Here is a 19,723-nt window from a genome sequence, read left to right as displayed (position 1 = left end):
AATGAAAGGGATAATTGCTGTTCACCTTATGGCAGAGTGCTGAGTCGCAGAAAGGCACAATAAAAAAGTTGGCACGCTCTCTCTCTCTCGCAAGCACCACTCTCACATGATTACATAGGCTTCTGCAGCGTAATAAGTCTATAAAGTCTCTTCGGGTTTGCTGCCGGATCCTAAAATCAACTTGACTCGATATTTCGGCAATCCAACTGTTCGCCATATTCAGGAAAATGCTGCTGATCCTGATGAGTCCCACTGAGAACTGAGATAGTCTCAGCGGGAATCATCAGCAGCAGCAGCATTTTCCTGAAGATGGCGAACAGTTGGATCGCCGAAATATCGAGTCAAGTTGATTTTAGGATCTGGCAGCAAGCCCGAAGAGAGTTTCTAGACCACTCACGGGGGGGGGGGACTAGGTGTGTTGATGGAACAGAGGGCCGTGTAATGCTGGAATGGGAACAGGGAAGGGACTAAATGGGTAATAACACTGACTGACAAAGATTGAGGCGAGGATGGTTACGGGAATGTAGGTTACATTGCAGGGAGAGTTCTCATCTGCACAATTGAGAAAAGCTGGTGTTGGTGGGATGGATCCAGATGGCACAGGCCGTGAAGCAGTCATTGAAATGTAGAACATGCTCAGCAACAGAGTGGTCCAGTTGCTTCTTGGCCTCAGTTTGCCATTCAAGCAGACAGTCAGCTTGTTGATTGCCGTGTCCAGGTAGAGTGCAGCACAGTGTTTGCAGCTTAGGTTGTAGACCACATGACTGGTTTCACAGGTAGCCCCGCCTTTGATGAGGTAGGTGATGTTAGTAACCAGAGTGGAGTTGTATGTGGTGGAGGATGTATGAGACAGGTCTTGCCATGAGGCAAGGGATTGGGAGCAGGGGTTGCGTAGGGGTGAATGAAGATATTGTAGGTTCGGTGGGTGGTGAATACCACTGTGGGAGCGGTGGGAAGGGAAGTGGGGCGGAAATTCCTCATTTCAGGTCACAATGAGAGATAGTCAAAACCCTGGCGGAGAATGTAATTCAGTTGCTCCAGTTCTGGGTGGTACTGCGTCATAAGGAGAATGCTCCTCTGTGACCAGGCGGTGGACTTTTGGAGGTGTTGGGTGGCTGGATAGATAAGGCACAGGAGATCTGTTTTTGCACAAGGTTGGGAGGGTAGTTACAATCTGTAAAGGCCTCAGTGAGACCCTTAGCGTATTTTGAGAGAGACCGCTCGTCACTACAGATGCAACGGCCATGGGTGGCTAGGCTGTATGGAAGGGACTTTTTGGTATGGAATGGGCAGCAGCTTTTGTAGTGTAAGTATTGCTGGCAGTTGGTAGGTTTGATATAGACAGAGGTACTGATATAGTAGCCATCTTTGAGGTGGAAGTCTGCATTGAGGAATGTGGCTCGATAGCTTGGCTAGGACCAGGTGAAGCGAATAGGGAGATGGTGTTGAGGTTCTGGAGTAATGTGGATAGGGTGTCCTCACCCTCGATCCAGATCATCAGTGAATCTGAACCATAGGTTGGCATAGGATGTTGTCATGCAGGTGCCCATAGCCATATCCCGGATTTGTGCGCAGGTAATGCCTCCAAAGGAGAAGTAATTTTGAGTCAGGATATAGTTGGTCATGGCGACTAGGCAGGAGGTGGTTGGTTTGGAATCTGTTTGACGTGGGCAAAGGTAGTGTTCAATAGCAGTAAGACTGTGGGCATTAGGGATGTTAGTGTAAAAGGAGATGGCATCAATAGCGACGAGCAGCACACTGTGTGGTAAAGGAACAGGAACTGCGGAGAGTCGGTAAAGGAAATAGTTGTTACCTTTTATATAGGAGAGTAGGTTGTGGGTAATAGACTTAAGGTGTTAGTCTATGAGAGCAGAGATTATCTCAATGAGGGCACAGTAACTGGCCACAATGGGATGTCCTGGGTGGTTGGGTTTATGGACTTCAGGAAGCATGTAGAAGGTAGGAGTGCGGGCAGTGGTAGGGGTGAGGGGAGAGAGGGACACTGGGGAGAGGTTCTGGGATGGGCCTAAGGATCTGAGGAGAGATTAGAGATCCTGCTGGATTTCCGGAATGGGTCACTGTCCCAGGATTTTTAGGTGGACGAATCTGACAGCTGGCAGAGTCCTGCCAGGTAATCCTTGCAGTTAAAAACAACAGGTGTGGAGCCTTTGTCAGTTATTAGCTGATGGATTGCGGATCTGTGTGTGGATGTAAGTTTAATTTGCATGTTGAGAGATTTGGTGAGACATGGTTCAAGGTTTAGAAATTCTGGGAAGTTGACAGGGCATGATTTGGGGGGCAGTGGGACTGGATTACGGTTGGATGGAGGAGTGAACTGAGTTAGGCAGGATTCACTATTAGTCTTTGGTTGAGTCTGATTGGTAGGGTTGGTGGCGAAAACGTGTTTCCATTGTCACGACCGGGAAAAGAAGAGAAGGTCTTCAACAAGTCCTGCATGACAGAATTGGGGGTTGTGGCAAAAGGTGAGGCCTTTGGAAAGGAAAGATACTTGTGTGAGGCTAAGGCTTTTGGAGGAAAGCTTCATGACTGTGTTTTTGGTTTGCTTAGGTTCTGGGTTCTGTGTGATGGTGAGAGTGAGTATTGGAGGGTGGGGTAAGTGTAGTAGGTCTGCAAAACAGGGTATGTCAGCAATGAGTGGACGTGGGGGAGGTTTGGATGTTGTTGTAGAGGTGGCGGGCAGTGGGAGTTTAAGGTGGGAGTAGGAAGTGATCAGGGAGAGTTTTTTCAGATAGTGTTGTGCACGTTGCTCTGGTTCCTGGAGGGCAAGAGTTTGTGTGTGTTGTGGGATCCAGGAATTTGAGATTGCGCAGCAGGAGAATTTTATGGATGGTATTGTAAGGACGTTTGGGCCTGATTGATGTGGTTTTGCAGGACTATGTTGGTGAAGGCTAAGGATTGGAGGTCATTGTGGAAGGAAGGTTGACAGCCGGAGAAGGGTTATTTGATGGTAAGGCCACTTGGGGATGACTCCTCGAGCCAGAAACAATGCAGGAAAAGTATGTGGGACTGAGTTCTGGTTAGGGGTAAGGAAACTTTTCTGTATTATGCAGATGGGAGGAGCAAGGATACATGGTGATGGAAAAAATATGTAAAAATACCTAAATAACATAAACTTACATCCAAAAAAATTTGCAGGCGTACACTCAAAACATGGGAAAAATCACGAAAAGGGTCAAATGGATAAGGGGGACAAATGTGAGTTACAGGTCTGTGGGTGGATAAGTGTGAAGAAGGGGGACAGCAGATGTTACTACACTCCTGGAAATTGAAATAAGAACACCGTGAATTCATTGTCCCAGGAAGGGGAAACTTTATTGACACATTCCTGGGGTCAGATACATCACATGATCACACTGACAGAACCACAGGCACATAGACACAGGCAACAGAGCATGCACAATGTCGGCACTAGTACAGTGTATATCCACCTTTCGCAGCAATGCAGGCTGCTATTCTCCCATGGAGACGATCGTACAGATGCTGGATGTAGTCCTGTGGAACGGCTTGCCATGCTATTTCCACCTGGCGCCTCAGTTGGACCAGCGTTCGTGCTGAACGTGCAGACCGCGTGAGACGACGCTTCATCCAGTCCCAAACATGCTCAATGGGGGACAGATCCGGAGATCTTGCTGGCCAGGGTAGTTGACTTACACCTTCTAGAGCACGTTGGGTGGCACGGGATACATGCGGACGTGCGTTGTCCTGTTGGAACAGCAAGTTCCCTTGCCGGTCTAGGAATGGTAGAACGATGGGTTCGATGACGGTTTGGATGTACCGTGCACTATTCAGTGTCCCCTCGACGATCACCAGTGGTGTACGGCCAGTGTAGGAGATCGCTCCCCACACCATGATGCCGGGCGTTGGCCCTGTGTGCCTCGGTCGTATGCAGTCCTGATTGTGGCGCTCACCTGCACGGCGCCAAACACGCATACGACCATCATTGGCACCAAGGCAGAAGCGACTCTCATTGCTGAAGACGACACGTCTCCATTCGTCCCTCCATTCACGCCTGTCGCGACACCACTGGAGGCGGGCTGCACGATGTTGGGGCGTGAGCGGAAGACGGCCTAACGGTGTGCGGGACCGTAGCCCAGCTTCATGGAGACGGTTGCGAATGGTCCTCGCCGATACCCCAGGAGCAACAGTGTCCCTAATTTGCTGGGAAGTGGCGGTGCGGTCCCCTACGGCACTGCGTAGGATCCTACGGTCTTGGCGTGCATCCGTGCGTCGCTGCGGTCCGGTCCCAGGTCGACGGGCACGTGCACCTTCCGCCGACCACTGGCGACAACATCGATGTACTGTGGAGACCTCACGCCCCACGTGTTGAGCAATTCGGCGGTACGTCCACCCGGCCTCCCGCATGCCCACTATACGCCCTCGCTCAAAGTCCGTCAACTGCACATACGGTTCACGTCCATGCTGTCGCGGCATGCTACCAGTGTTAAAGACTGCGATGGAGCTCCGTATGCCACGGCAAACTGGCTGACTCTGACGGCGGCGGTGCACAAATGCTGCGGAGCTAGCGCCATTCGACGGCCAACACCGCGGTTCCTGGTGTGTCCGCTGTGCCGTGCGTGTGATCATTGCTTGTACAGCCCTCTCGCAGTGTCCGGAGCAAGTGTGGTGGGTCTGACACACCGGAGTCAATGTGTTCTTTTTTCCATTTCCAAGAGTGTAGATTAGGGGAAATTAGTAGATCCGAACTCGAATAGAGAGGGGAAGGAATGGGAGGTGGGAAGGGGGTTGGTAGGATCAGCCTATTCCTCAGATTTCTTCTCGTTCTGCTTATTTCACACTTTTCGTGAATTTTCCCACACATTTGAGTGTATTTTTGCTAATTTTTTCAGATGTAATTCTATATTTATGTATTTTTATGCATTTTTTCCACCACCACGGATCCTTGCTTCTTCCATCTGCATCAATACAAAAAGGTTCCTTGTCCCTGGCCGTAACCCAGTCCCACATACTGTTGCTGTGTTGTTGCTTGCCTTATGGAATCTCCCCCCCCCCCCCCCCAAATGGCCATACCATCAAATAACCCATCTCCAGCTGCCCCCCTTCCTTCCACAATGACCTCCATCTGTTCAGATGCGGCCATCCTTAGCCCTCACCAACATAGTTCTGCAAAACCATAGCAATCGGGCCCAAACCTCCTTGTAGTACCTTGCTTCCATCTGTAAAATTCTCCTGCTATGCAATCCCAAATTCCTGGATCCCATAACGCACATTGAAATTCTTGCCCTCCAGGAACTATAGCAACATGCACAATGCCACCCAAAAAAACTCTCCAACCTGCTCACTTCCAGCTTGCACTATACCTCTACAACCACATCCAAACTTCCCCCATGTCCCCTCACAGCTGACAAACCCTGTCTTGCACACCTACTACATTTACTCCATCCTCCAAAACAATCTCACCACCACACAGAATTCAGAACCTAAACAGACCCGAAACACAGCCATGAACCTTTCCTCCAAAAGCTTTAGCCCCGCAGAAGTATCAGTCCTTTCAGAAGGCCTCACCTTTTGCCCCACCCCTAAATTCAATCTGCAGGACTTGTTAAAGACCTTCTCACCTCCTCCTGGTCCCTGTAATGGAAACACGTTTTCACCACCAACCCTATCAAGCAGACTTAACCAAAGACCAGTATTGAACCCTGCCTGACTCAGTTCACTCCTCCATCCAACAGTGATCCACCCCCACTGTCCCCAAATAACCCCCAGGCAACTTTTCAGAATTTCTTGATCTTTAACCTTGTCTCACCATTATCTACCAAATCCCTCGACATGCAAACTAACCTTAGATCCCCCCCCCCCCCCCTCCTCCCCTCTGGGTCCCATGGTTCTTTCATGAGTTCATGTGTGAAGCACAGCGGCCCCAAGCTATTGCAGCCAATGCTTCCTTCCCTGGCTGCATTTCCTTCACCCTGCCCTCCCCCCTCCTCCTCACTCCTTCCCCGTTGCCCCCTCCTTTCCCTCTCTGTGTTCTGATTTATGGCAACCTGGCTATCCATCTGATTTCCTGTTTTGGTTGCAATTTTGTTCCTTTTGCCTGCTTGAGGTTTGACCTCTACTTCAAAATATCCTGTTTTTAGCGTGAGCCATCTGAGGAAGAACTCCCTCCATAGCATCTATGGTGTGGACTCCTCTCCCCTCCTTCCTTCTCCTATCCCTTCCCCACTGTAGCCCCCTTCCATCCTGCTAGGTCACCAGCATGTGTAGCGAGTCCATGTGGTGGGGCTGTTATGTACCCATATGGCTGCGCCCTCTGACAACACAGGTATCACACTACTGATACCTGAGCTGATCCCTCCCCATGTATGCCAAGGAGTGGTTGCTTATCATCTTCATGGAGCATCGGAACTCCCAGCAACGGCCGCCATGCCAGATGGGCCTTGCTGTGTATGGATGGTGCCCATGGGGAGAGCTCCTGGTTGGAGTGGGCGGTATCAGGGCAGATGCTTGGCACATGAAACATGTCAAGCTGCAAAAATCTGGCCATTCTCAAATTGTCGTGTCGTCGAATGGTGAAGGATCATTGAATGTTGTTTCTTATGACCTGCCAACCTTCTCTTCCCTCGCTACACCCTGGGAGGAGGGTCAGGCTTGCTGTCTTGGGGTAAAACACTTTCCCTATTACCTCATCTGTCCTATGACGGATGGGAATACATTCACCACCACAAAGCCATTGTTTTTTGTGGAGAATATTGAGGACAAGTTCGGCAAAGTGGAGTCCCTTAGTAAGATGTGGTCGGGCTCCCTGTTGATCAAAGCTGCTTCTGCCACCTAACCCACAGCTTTTCATGCCTTTGATCATCTTGGCGATATCCCAGTGTTTATTGCCCCGCACCAGTCTCTGAAAATGGCCCAGGGATGATTTTTCATAGGAACCTCATCATGCAAACTGATGTGGAACTCCGGGCTAATCTGCAGTGATGTGGCGTTCATTTTGTTCGATGTGTGCAGAAATGTCGCAAAGACAACTGTATCAATACTGGCGCCTTCATTCCGGCTTTTGACGGAGATACTCTCCCAGAGAAGGTCAAGGTTATGTGCTACAGATATGACGTGAAGCTGTACGTCCCTCCACCTATGTGGTGCTTGTATTTTGGGCATATATCTTCCCGCTGTACTGTGGACCCTTTGTGTGGTAACTGTGGCCACCCACACCATGAGGGAAGCTCCTATGTTCCACCATTTATGTGTGTCAATTGTGCTTACCACCACTCCCCTCATTCATCGGACTGCACAACTTAAAAGGGGGAAAACAGGTGTATATGACCCGGGAGATCCGGGAAAAACCTGCGAATTTTTTAGAATTCCAGGAATGTTTCATTGTTTCAGTTTTCAGTTAAATTTTAGTGATTTTGGCTGGTAAGAACCAATACTCCAACAAAGGATATTACTGTATCCCGCGTCTGCAGGATAGTACTGCAGCAACAAAACATCAACAGGAGGAAGAAAAAACGAAAATAAAACTTGAGTCACAAAGGAAATCTGCCATATACAACAACAAAACATAGTGCTCATAAAAGCGTCTGCCAACAGCAAAGTGTGTCAAAGGCTTTAGAAAGACTATGCAATGATTCATAACGTCAAATTGCCTCCGATGACTGACAGCTGTTGTCAGTAGATTCGTTTGAGCAGTTGTGGGCAGGCTCTTGTGCATGTGCAGTTGAGTCGCGTATGGGTAGTACCTTCTCCCGCTTCTGGCTACGGATGTGTGGCTGGGCACCACTATCTAGTATTGCCCCGGTTTGGAAATATCGTAGATCCGGGGCTGATGCACAGAGCAGTCTGAGTTGTGGTGGGGAGGTGGGTAGTCTCCACGTGACATGTTTTTAGGTTTAGTGATTTTGCTGTTTCCTCTTCATTTATTACTCTCATACCAAATGAAAACAAAATAGATTTCTGTGACCGGGAGCTATCAAATGAATTACAATACGTTCACATAATTACGAAAGGCTAAAATATGTTATTATTTTCAGGTTTTATTTCCACCTTTCTAACAGTCAAGCATTAATCACCTTGCAGAACAATGAAATTATTTTTGTCCGTTTGTTAAAGAGATTTGGCTTTTATTAATCTTATGCGCTGAGGCAGTCAATTTAATTGAAACGAAGTGTTTAATTTCACACTGTTGGCTAGTTTCAACTGTTCACTGCATTTCAAGTGCACATTTTCCATCTTCTAGCTTGCATGGCATTATGCCATAATAAAGAACCAAACATGAAATAATACAGTACTGGTACTCAAGAAAATTTCATCCGAATCTGGACACACAAATGTGTACTTTAAGCCCAATCATGCATTTTAGTATGGTTCACGAAATCCCGATGAACTTGAAGTGTCCTCTGATGTCTTGTTTCTTTTGTGACATAGTGCAAGATCTTTTAATGTTTTACACATACGAACATACGGGCTTCCTGTATCATCGTAGCTGTGCAAGAGCGATGACGCCTGTTATCTGGCGCTCTCTGGCAACTGCTGAAACAAATCAGTTTCTAACAGATCACGGGAAAACATTGCGGATGATGGTTTGAAAAGCGATACTTTCAAAGTAAATTTCCTTTTACACAAGATCAACCATATGTGAGAATGTATGATGAATTTCTTAAATCACAGAGCATTTGACTCTCAATTAAAAATCAACTCTTTGAGGACGACCATCTAGAATAATTTCGAGCCCAGAAGATCAGACATTATCGTCATTATTAAAAATTGTGTAATATATCTTAAAGTGTAACACGTACAAAAAAGATCAACATTATATGTGGAAGCTTAGCTTCTCTTGCAGCTTATTAATCTTCGAGACTACGATTATATGTGAAAACTCCGTTTTTCTTGTAGCAACACTATGTATATTAATTTAAAACCTCAACTTTTCTTATTTGTGTGTTCGTGTTACTTAAGAGTGATATTGCTATTGGCTGACTACATCACGTGTGCTATGCTGTCATCAGCTGGCGAGATCACATGACATGAGGTATGACTGGCTTACAAAGCGCGTCGCAATCTCGATTTCAATGTCTTGGAAAGCAACATGCGGTGTTTGGTGGAATTCGAATTTATACCTTTGTAACACGAAAATATGCAGTGTACATGTTGCTGCTGCACATCACCTTCTCTGCTGTCAATCTCACAATCACCTCCCCTGCCCTTGTGGCTACCCTACATTGGTCATCCCATGATGACCTTTGTGACAGCGACCACTTTCCAGTGATTCTATCATTCCCCTGCTGCCACCAGGTAGACATGCCCCTACGTTGGGTATTCCGCAGGGCCAATTGGCCTTTATGTACATCTGCTGTGCACTTTGACACCTCCCTCTTGAATTCCATTGATGTAGTCCTGCAGGGCATCTTTGCCACTGTTCTTCATGCTGCTGGCACTGCTGTCCCCCCATCCACAGATCCCCTCGTCGTTGATTGTTACCCTGGTGGACCAAGGATGTCGCAGTCGCTGTCCAGGACCTCCGACAGGCACTGCAGTGATTTAAGTGACACCCTTCACAGACCAAACTCCTCGCTTTTAAGTGTCTCCATGCTAAGGCTTGTTACTTTATTAAGTAGAGTAAAAAGGAATCCTGGGAACGCTATGTTTCCTACGTGGAGTCGTATGCCTTTTCATCGCAGGCTTGGTCCAAGCTCCGTAGCCTTCTGGGCTGCCAGCAACAATCAACTGTCCAGGGTCTAAACCTCCAAGGTGCGAAAAACAGCAGAACTTTTTATCAAGTAGTTCTCTATCAAAGGAGGTCATCAAGAGACTGAAACCAAAAAGTTCAGTTCCACCTAGGCTCTATGGACTGCCTAAGATCCACAAAGAAAATGTGCCATTACGTCCAATTGTGAGTAACATTGGAGCAGCCACTTACAACCTAGCAAAATTTTTGGCATCTTTGCTGAAACCAGTGATAGGCAAGTGTGCACATCAAATAAAGAATTCCAGTGATTTTATTAGCTGACTTCAGTCACTACAGCTGCAAAGTAACAACTTATTGGTCAGTCTTGATGAGGTTTCTCTTTTCACAAAGGTGCCTCTTGTTGACTCACTACACCTAATTGGAAATCTGTTTGGTGCAGACATTACAGCATTGTTTGAGCACTCTCTCTCCTCTACATATTTTATATTTAACAATCTGACGGTGTTACCATGGGGAGTCCTTTGTCTCCCTCGGTGGCCAATCTTTTTATGGAAGATTTTGAGGAGAGAGCACTCGACTCCACCACTTTTAAACCGACAGTATTTTGGGCAATGCGTTGATGACACTTTTGTAGTGTGGGCTCATGGTTTGGACCGTCTCCAAGAATTTTTACATCACATGAACTCCATACATGAAAACATAACGTTTACCATGGAGATGGAGAAAGACAGTTGCTTCCCATTCTTAGACATCTTGGTGCGACGTAAGATTGATGGCACACTTGGTCACTCGGTGTACAGAAAGCCCACTCATACAGACCTGTATCTGCAAGCTACTAGTTGCCACCATCCAGCACAAACAATGGGCGTTCTCAAAACCTTAGTCCACCGTGCCCATACCATCTCTGATGCCGACAGTCTTAAAGCGCAACTGGAACACCTGAAAAAAGTATTTCTGAAGAATGGCTTTTCAACTAGGCAGACCTACAAATGACGGAACAAGGAAGAGGAAGAAGCCTTCAGGTCGACTGCTTATCTACCATTTATTGGGAATATTTCTTCACAGATAGGCAGAATATTGAGAGAGTATTAAGTGAGAATCATCTTTCGGCCTCCTTCCAAAATTTCATCACTGGTGGGATCCTTTAAAGACGACCTGGGCCTGCGTAAATCAGGTGTTTACAAGATTCCGTGTGAATGCGGCAAATCATATATAGGGCAAACAACGCAAACTGTGCATTGTGGAACACCAACAGCATACTCGCCTTCTCCAACCCACCATGTCTGCAATTGCCGAACATTGTATTTCCACAGACCACTCCATGAATTACGACGACACAAAAATTTTGGTCCATACATCAAAATTTGGAGCTCGATTGTCAATGAATCTGTGGAAATAAGATTGTCTGACAATGAGACTCTCATAAATCGTGATAGCGGTTATCAGCTAAACTCTGCTTGGAATCCTGTTATAGAGAAACTTCGTGTAAGTGTGTAAGCTTAGGGACCAAAGACCTTACCACAAATTTCCAAATTGCAGATTATGGGGGAAATAACTATTAGAATCAATTTCATAAAAGTACTTCTGTATTCATATAACAGAGGGAAACATTCCACGTGGGAAAAATATATCTAAAAACAAAGATGCTGTAACTTACCAAACGAAAGTGTTGGTATGTTGATAGAGACAATAACAAACACACAAATTTCAAGCTTTCGCAACCCACGGTTGCTTCATCAGGAAAGAGGGAAGGAGAGAGAAAGACGAAAGGATGTGGGTTTTAAGGGAGAGGGTAAGGAATCATTCCAATCCCGGGAGTGGAAAGACTTACCTTAGGGGGAAAAAGGGACAGGTATACACTCCCACACATACACATATCCATCCGCACATATACAGACACAAGCAGACATATGTAAAGGCAAAGAGTTTGGGCAGAGTTGTCGGTCGAGGCAAAAGTACAGAGGCAAAGATGTTGTTGAATGACAGGTGAGGTATGAGAGGCGGCAACTTGAAATTAGCGGAGGTTGAGGCCTGGTGGGTAACGGGAAGAGAGGATATATTGAAGGGCAAGTTCCCATCTCTGGAGTTCTGATAGGTTGTTGTCAGTGGGAAGTATCCAGATAACCCGGCCCCCAGGGGGTCCACAGCTCTTTTGTGGATACGTGCGTGGCGAGCACGGGGCCCCAAGCCATTGCAGCCTTCTTTCTCTCCCGGGCTGCATTTCCTTTCCCTTCCCCTCCTTTCCCCTCCATGCTCCTTTCCCCTCGCCCTCTCCTCTCCCTCTATTGGTGTCCTTGCTTATGTTGGCCCCGCTATCCTCCTGGTTCTGTTGGTTTTACACTCCGGCTTTGTTGCGTAATCATTCCTCCTTTTGGCATTCCTTGGTCCCCCTCTGGGGTTTGACCTCCATTCCAAAATTTCTCTTCCGTAGTGTGAGCCATTTGGGGAAGAGCATCTTACCTAGTGTCTCCGACGTGCGCCCTCCTAGTACATTCCACCTTTTCTTTTACGTCGTTGTCTGATGCTAGGGTGCATAGCCAGCACGGTAGCCAGCCCGTGTGGTGGGGTCGCTATGTACCCTTTTGGTTGAGCCCCCTGAACACACAGGGATCACACTTCTGATACCTGAGCTGTGACCTCCTCATGCATGCCTTGGAGTGGTTGCTTGTCATCCTGGAGCATCGGAACTCCCGGCAATGGCCGCCGTGCCAGACGGCCCTTGCTGTGGCTGGGTGGCGCCTGTGAGGAGAGCCCCTGATCGGAGTGGGTGGTATCAGGGCGGACGCTATGCAGATGAAACGCATACGGGTCCAAAACTCTGGCCGTTCTTCTGCGGCCGTCTCTCTGCGTGGTACTGATTCCTCAAGTGCTGCTTATCTTGCCCCTTCGGCCTTCCCTTCCATGGCTACCCCCTGGGAAGAGGGTCAGGCCCGTCGTCTAGGGGCAAAACCTTTCCCCCGTTATCTAGTTTGCACGAGGACTGATGGAGATACTTTCACCAGTGTCAAACCTTTATTCTTTGTGGAACACATTGAAGACAAGTTCGGCGAAGTGGACTCCCTGAGCAAGATGCGGTCTGGTTCGTTGCTGATAAAAACTGCTTCAGCTGCCCAATCTGCGGCCCTTCGTGCCTGTACCCATCTTGGCACAATTCCTGTGTCCATTACCCCTCACCAGTCTCTAAATATGGTACAAGGTGTGATTTTTCACAGGGACCTCATCCTTCAAACTGATGATGAACTTCGGGACAATCTCGGACGGCGGGGTGTTCACTTTGTTCGGCGTGTTCAGAAGGGTCCTAAAGATAATCGTATTGATACTGGTGCCTTTATCCTGGCCTTTGAAGGGGATACCCTTCCTGAGAAAGTTAAGATCATGGTCTATCGCTGTGATGTGAAGCCGTACATCCCACCTCCTATGCGGTGTTTTAAGTGCTTGCGTTTTGGCCACATGTCTTCTCGCTGTTCCCAGGACCCTCTCTGTGCTGACTGTGGACGTCCACTCCATGAGGGGAGTCCCTGTGTTCCCCCTCCTGTATGTGTAAATTGTCATGGTAGTCATTCTCCACGTTCACCAGATTGCCCAGTATATAAGAAAGAATAAAAGATACAGGAGTATAAGTCCCTTGATCGTTTAAGCTACACAGAGGCCCATAAGAAATATGCATGATTGCACCCTGTGTCCATGACATCTAGTTACGCCTTGGTTACATCTTCACCCCTTCCTCCCCCTTCCTTACCCCCATCCCAGACCCCTCTCCTCCCCCCTCCCCTGCGGCTCCCACACCTTCTCCTCTGGGCGCTGCTCCCCCTCCCCAGCCGGAGAAGTGTCCCACTCCTTCGGCGTCTGCCGGTCAAGGGCGCCTCTCCCGGGATGCCCCTTCCCGGCACCTTCCAGGTCAAAGGTCTGCTGCCGTGCGGCGACCGCGAGAGCCGCGGTCTATCGGCCCCCAGGTCGCCCGGTCTCTTTCTGTTCCTGATCTTGCTGCAGCTGGCTCCTTTATGCCACACAGCCCTCCTCGATCTCAGCCTGAAAAGAAGAAGAAACATAAGTCCCGGGACAAAGAGCCTCTGGTGTCACCGGAGGTCCCTTCCCAGACTTCACAGCCGGATTCTGACCTGTCGTTCATGGATGTTGCCCCCTCCTTGTCGGTGACGGGTGGGGACCCGGCGGTATGACTGGATTTAGCGTGTTCAGCCCTCATTTAAACCATCTTTCTGTGGTTCTCCAATGGAATTGTAATGGCTACTATCGTCACCTTCCGGAATTGAAATCCCTTCTTTCGTCCTACTCTGCAGCTTGTGTGGTTCTCCAGGAATCTCATTTTACTGATGCTCACTCACCGACCCTCCGTGGGTTCCGTGTTTTCTGTCGAAATCGGGTCGGACCCTTGCGGGCTTCTGGTGGCGTTTGTACGTTGGTCCGTACAGACATTGCTAGCACGTGGATTCTTCTCCAAACTACATTGGAAGCGGTTGCTGTTAGGGTCCACTTAGACTCTGCAGTCACAGTTTGCAATCTTTATCTCCCTCCTGACAGGACTCTTACACCTTCAGCAACTTCCTCCTCCCTTCCTCCTCCTTGGGGATTTTAATGCTCATCATCCTTTGTGGGGTAGTGCCTTTCCATCTAGACGAGGTCTTCTTATAGACCAATTTATTGCAGGCCACGACCTGTGCCTTTTTAATGATGGCTCCCCTACTCATTTCAGTGCTGGTCATGGTACCTTTTCTGCCATTGATCTTTCTCTATCTTCTCCCTCTCTCCTCCCTTCATTACACTGGTCGCCACACAACGACCTTTGTGATAGTGACCATTTCCCGTTGATTATCACGCTCCCTTCCCGCTCCCCGATGGACAGGTTACCTCGTTGGTCTTTCCACCGCGCCGATTGGCCTCTATACACTGCACAGGTCGAGTTTTCTCCCTCTTTGTCGGGTCGTATTGATGACGTCCTACGTGACGTGTCTGACGCGATTGTTCGCGCTGCTAACCTTGCTGTCCCGCGCTCATCTGGACCATTTCGTCGCCGGCAAGTCCCGTGGTGGAGTACGGCCATTGCCATTGCCATCCGTGATCGCCGTCGAGCTTTGCAACACTTTAAGAGGCACCCATCTGTAGCCAGCCTTTCTACCTTTAAGCGCCTTCGCGCTAAAGCCCGTTATTTAATCAAACAGAGCAAGCAGATATGTTGGGAACGATTCGTTTCTTCCCTTGGTTCCACTGTCCCTCTGTCACGGGTATGGGCTACACTTCGCTCTCTCCAAGGTTGCCATCGGCAGTCCACCCTCCCAGGCCTTCACCTCCCAGATGGCATTTGTACGGACCCATTAGTTCTCGCAGAACATCTTGCGACCCATTTTGCAGCGGCATCAGCGTCAGCCTCCTATCCAGCTGCTTTCCTTCATCAAAAACAGCAGGCTGAAGCTCTCACCTTATGTTTCACCACTTGTGAGTCAGAATCTTACAACGAACCTTTTACTGAATGGGAATTTCTTTCTGCTCTATCTTCTTCTCATGATACGGCCCCTGGCCCAGATTCCATTTATAACCAACTGCTTCAACATCTCAGTGCTCCACAACGGCAACATCTTCTTCAGGTGTTTAACCATATTTGGCTCCAGGGTGACTTCCCTTCTTAGTGGAGGGATAGCATTGTGGTTCCTGTCCTTAAGCCTGGTAAGAACCCCCTATCTGTTGACAGCTATCGGCCAATTAGTTTGACCAATGTTGTTTGTGAGTTACTTGAACGGATGGTAGCCCGTTGGCTCACTTGGGTCCTCGAATCTCGGGATCTATTGTCCCCTTACCAGTGTGACTTTCGAAGGGGACGATCTCCAATCGATCATTTACTTTGCTTGGAATCCGCAGTTCGGCAGGCTTTTTCCCAGCGCCACCATTTGGTTGCAGTGTTTTTTGACCTTCGCAAGGCCTATGACACGGCCTGGCGCCATAACATCTTACTAACCCTTCATCAGTGGGGTCTTCGGGGCCCACTCCCGATTTTTATCCGCCAGTTCCTGATCCATCGGTCATTCAGAGTTCGAGTTGGTACTGCTTTTAGTTCTCCACGGACCCAGGAGACGGGCATCCCACAGGGTTCTGTCTTGAGTGTCCTTCTTTTCCTCATTGCTATCGATGGACTTGTGGCCTCTGTCGGTCCCTTGGTCGCCCTTGCCCTGTATGTGGATGATTTCTGCATTTGGGTTAGTTCCTCCTCGATGCCATCTGCAGAACGGCAGCTCCAGGTGGCTATACGACGTGCCTCTGCATGGACCCTCTCACACAGGTTGCAATTCTCTCCTTTAAAATCGCGGGTGGTCCACTTCTGTCGCCGTACTACGGTCCACCCTGATCCGGAGCTCTATCTCGCTGCACAAAGATTGCCTGTGGTTCCACAGTTTCATTTCCTGGGTCTTCTTTTCGACAACAAGCTCACTTGGCTGCCCCATATCAGACTCCTGAAGGTAGGATGTTTCCGTAAACTCAATGTCCTTCGCTTCCTTGCCCACTCCTCTTGGGGTGCGGACCATTCCCTCCTCCTCCGTCTTTATCGTGCTCTAGTTCTGTTACGTTTGGACTATGGTTGTCAAGTTTATGGTTCAGCTGCTCCTTCCACACTGCACATGCTGGATCCAGTCCACCATCGTGGTATCCGTTTGGCCACCGGTGCCTTCCCTACTAGCCCTGTTGATAGTCTCCTGGTTGAAGCTGGGATCCCCCCCCCCCCCCCTTTCTGTTCGGCGGTCCCAGCTTCTGGTGTCTTATGCCCTCACTATCCGTTCTTCTCCCACTCATCCTTCCTATTCTATCCTGTTCCCAGATCATGGACGTCGCCCACCCGACTCCCGCCCTCGGGCGGGTTTACCGGTTGGGCTGCGCCTTGCGTCTCTTTACCGTGATTTTCAGCTTCCTTCTTTGTCCTGTCTTCCTCGCTCCCTCCCCTCCACCTCTCCTTGGTTAGTTGCTCGGCCTCGAATTTGGATAGATCTCCGCCGCGGTCCGAAAGATTCCATCCCCCCGGTGGTGTTCCGTTCCTTTTTCCACCAAATTTTATGGGAGTTTCGGGATGCTGTTGTTTTTTACACTGATGGCTCTAAATCTGCTGATCATGTTGGGTATGCCTTCACGTCCCTTGTTGGAACGGAAAATCATCTGCTGCCACCTACATGTGGGGTGTTTACTGCGAAATTGATGGCAATTTCCCGGGCCCTTACCTTTATTAAACAATCCCAACACAACCGCGTATTGTTATGTACGGACTCGATGAGTGGCCTTCTTGCTATTGACCGGTGTTTTTTACGCCATCCCTTGGTCTCTGCCATCCATGACCATCTCGCTGCTCTTCACCGTGCTGCTTGTTCCATTGACTTCCTATGGGTCCCGGGCCATGTGGGTATCCCGGGTAATGAGCTCGCTGATCGTTTGGCTGGGGGAGCAGTTACTTACCCCCCGTTTTCTGTAACCCCTCCTGCAGCGGATTTACAGCTTCACATCAAATCCCACTTTGCACAGTCATGGGCCAATTCTTGGGAGGCTACTCCACTGTCTAATAAACTTCGTGCAATTAAGGTGACACCAGGCCCATGGCGTTCTTCCTTTCGCCTCTCCCGCAAAGACTCGACCACACTGTGTCGTCTCCGCATTGGCCATACCAGGCTGGCCCCTGGTTTTCTTTTGCGTGATGAGCCACCCCCGCTATGTGGTTGTGGAGCCTTCCAGTCAGTGGCCCACATTTTGGTTGAATGCCCCCTTCTTTTGGCTCTGCGTGCTAAGTACAGACTTCCCCCACACTTTACCTTTGATATTGGCTGACGATTTCCGGATGGTCTCTCTGGTTATCGGTTTCCTCCGGGAGAGTGGTTTTTATTCTCAGTTTTAAAGTTTTTAATCTCTCTCTGGTGTTGGGGCAGTGCGGTGAGTGTTTGGGTGTCTCCCACTGTAGGCAGTGTTCAGAGATTCCCGATTCACCTCCCTGACCGGAATCTTCTTTTCTTCCCCTTTTACTCTGTTTTTACCCCTTCTTTTTAAGGCTTGGTTAGTCTTTCTATTCCCATACGTACTTTCTGCATTATAGCAGTTGTACCTTTTAAGTCACAGGTGGTCTTGCCTATGTTGCTTCAGCATAGTGTTGGGTTCGTTCTCTTGCCAACTTCCCTCATTTGTTTTTACTAATGACAACGTGACTGCCCTTTTACGTTTTTTCCCTTTTTCCGGTTTATTGTTCTGACTTTTCTGAGATGTCCTGTTGGCAGAATGGAGTCTGTTTGAAACAAGGGACTGGTGACCTTGCTGTTTGGTCCCTTTAACCTCAAACAACCAACCAACCAGATAACCCGGACGGTGTAACACTGTGCCAAGATGTGCTGTCCGTGCACCAAGGCATGTTTAGCCACAAGGTGATCCTCATTACTAACAAACACTGTCTGGTCTGCCTGTGTCCGTTCATGCGAATGGACAGTTTGTTGCTGGTCTTTCCCACATAGAAAGCTTCACACTGTAGGCAGGTCAGTTGGTAAATCACGTGGGGGCTTTGACACATGTTGCGGGTTGCGAAAGCTTGAAATTTGTGTGTGTGTGTTTGTGTTTGTTATTGTCTCTATCAACATACCAACGCTTTTGTTTGGTAAGTTACAGCATCTTTGTTTTTAGATATACTTCTGTATTCAGGTAGACATCCAGGTTGGCTATGTTATAATTTTGTAAACTGGTGAAGTCTCTCTCAAATCGTGGCTCCGTGGTGTATTCTGTAATGTTATTCTTCCCTACATTGAAATTTTAATGCTTTAAGGATACTACTGTGTACATTTATTATTGACAGTACTGTACTGGGATCTTGAAGCATGCTAACATTCTTTTGCAATTTGTATTACAGCTACATACATCGGACTGAGGATGTGGTTCTTGTATCAGGAATGAAAATAGTTTGTATACACAAAATGTTTGAAAGTAAATTATAATCATATTTGTTTATTCCTTGGTATATGTATGCTTCACAATGAATCTCAGTGCCGAACAATGTAGGTAGTCTTGTTTGTTAATGTTATGTAGCATATTTTCCTCCTCCTCCTCCTCCTCTTCCTCCTTCTTCTTCTTCATGTGATAGTGAAACTTCAGTTCTTGATTGTTTTATTGTGCAGAGATAGTAGTGCTAAACATCAATGAAAGAGAGTTGTAATAAGATAACTAAAACAATGTTTTATTTGTAAGATGGTAAACAACTGTAATTGTGACTGTTTGTCAATAAGCTGCTACATGTTTAATGTAGATTTAACGCTTCAATCATGATGCATCTGTTCAGTTTTCCATTAATGTTTTGTATATTTATGCATGATAATTAAAAAAGTTGACATCACTTAAATATTATGTTGTTAATACTTTTGTACATATTCTTCAGTTATGTCCCCATTTCATCACCTGGTCTCAGTAGTCTTTTCTTTATTTCTTCATTAGCTTTGCAAGAAGAAATGTACTAAAAGAAAAAAAATCAAGTACTGTTCGTCCTACTTTGCTGCTGCTAACAACCAGTTTGTTCTTCTAATAATTTCCTGGTATGCAGCTGGAACCCATCGACATTCTGCCACGATATTTCGGCCCAGAGACGTCTGGCCATCATCAGGTGAGTACACAACTACTGTGCAATCGCGGTATTTATGCCGAATCTCGCGCAATATTGTGGCAGAATGTCGATGGGATCCGCCTGCATACCCGGAAGTTATTAGAAGAAGATATACGCCGGGAAAATTTCAGAAGGCACATCAAACCAGTTTGTTACCAGAGTTGTGTGACAGATTAAAACTGTAGCAAACTATGAAGGTGCAACATTGTCATCACAGATGAATATCTGCATTTGATTCTTAGTCCAGCCCACAATTTTAAGGCCAACAAGGTTTATTTCAATGTGCACCTTGCTACATAGTGCAAGCTTCATTCTGGAACTAGTATTAAGGCTGTGCCATTGTCTGGTAACCCTTCCTCCAATGACTGGTCAGCCAGCAAGATGTGCCGAAGACACTGTGTGTAGTTTGGAAAGTATGAGATAGTGTCAGATTGAGGCTT

At 47.8% G+C, this 19,723-nt stretch overlaps 1 protein-coding gene across 1 annotated transcript in view; it reads left to right on the top strand.

Moving 5' to 3' along the window:
- Positions 1 to 19,002, top strand: part of LOC124789469 — a 62,412-nt gene extending 43,410 nt beyond the window's left edge. Inside the window, exon 3 of the mRNA XM_047256840.1 lies at positions 18,540 to 19,002. Within this exon, the coding sequence (XP_047112796.1) occupies positions 18,540 to 18,557 (18 nt within the window). The 3' untranslated portion in view covers positions 18,558 to 19,002. The remainder of the gene's footprint in view (positions 1 to 18,539) is intronic.
- Positions 19,003 to 19,723: the final 721 nt, after the last annotated feature.

This window comes from Schistocerca piceifrons, chromosome 1 (genome assembly GCF_021461385.2).
Source record: "Schistocerca piceifrons isolate TAMUIC-IGC-003096 chromosome 1, iqSchPice1.1, whole genome shotgun sequence".
Classification (NCBI taxonomy): Eukaryota; Metazoa; Arthropoda; class Insecta; order Orthoptera; family Acrididae; genus Schistocerca; species Schistocerca piceifrons.
The sequence above is the reverse complement of the archived record's forward strand: the minus strand, read 5'-3'. Positions and strand labels throughout refer to the sequence as shown.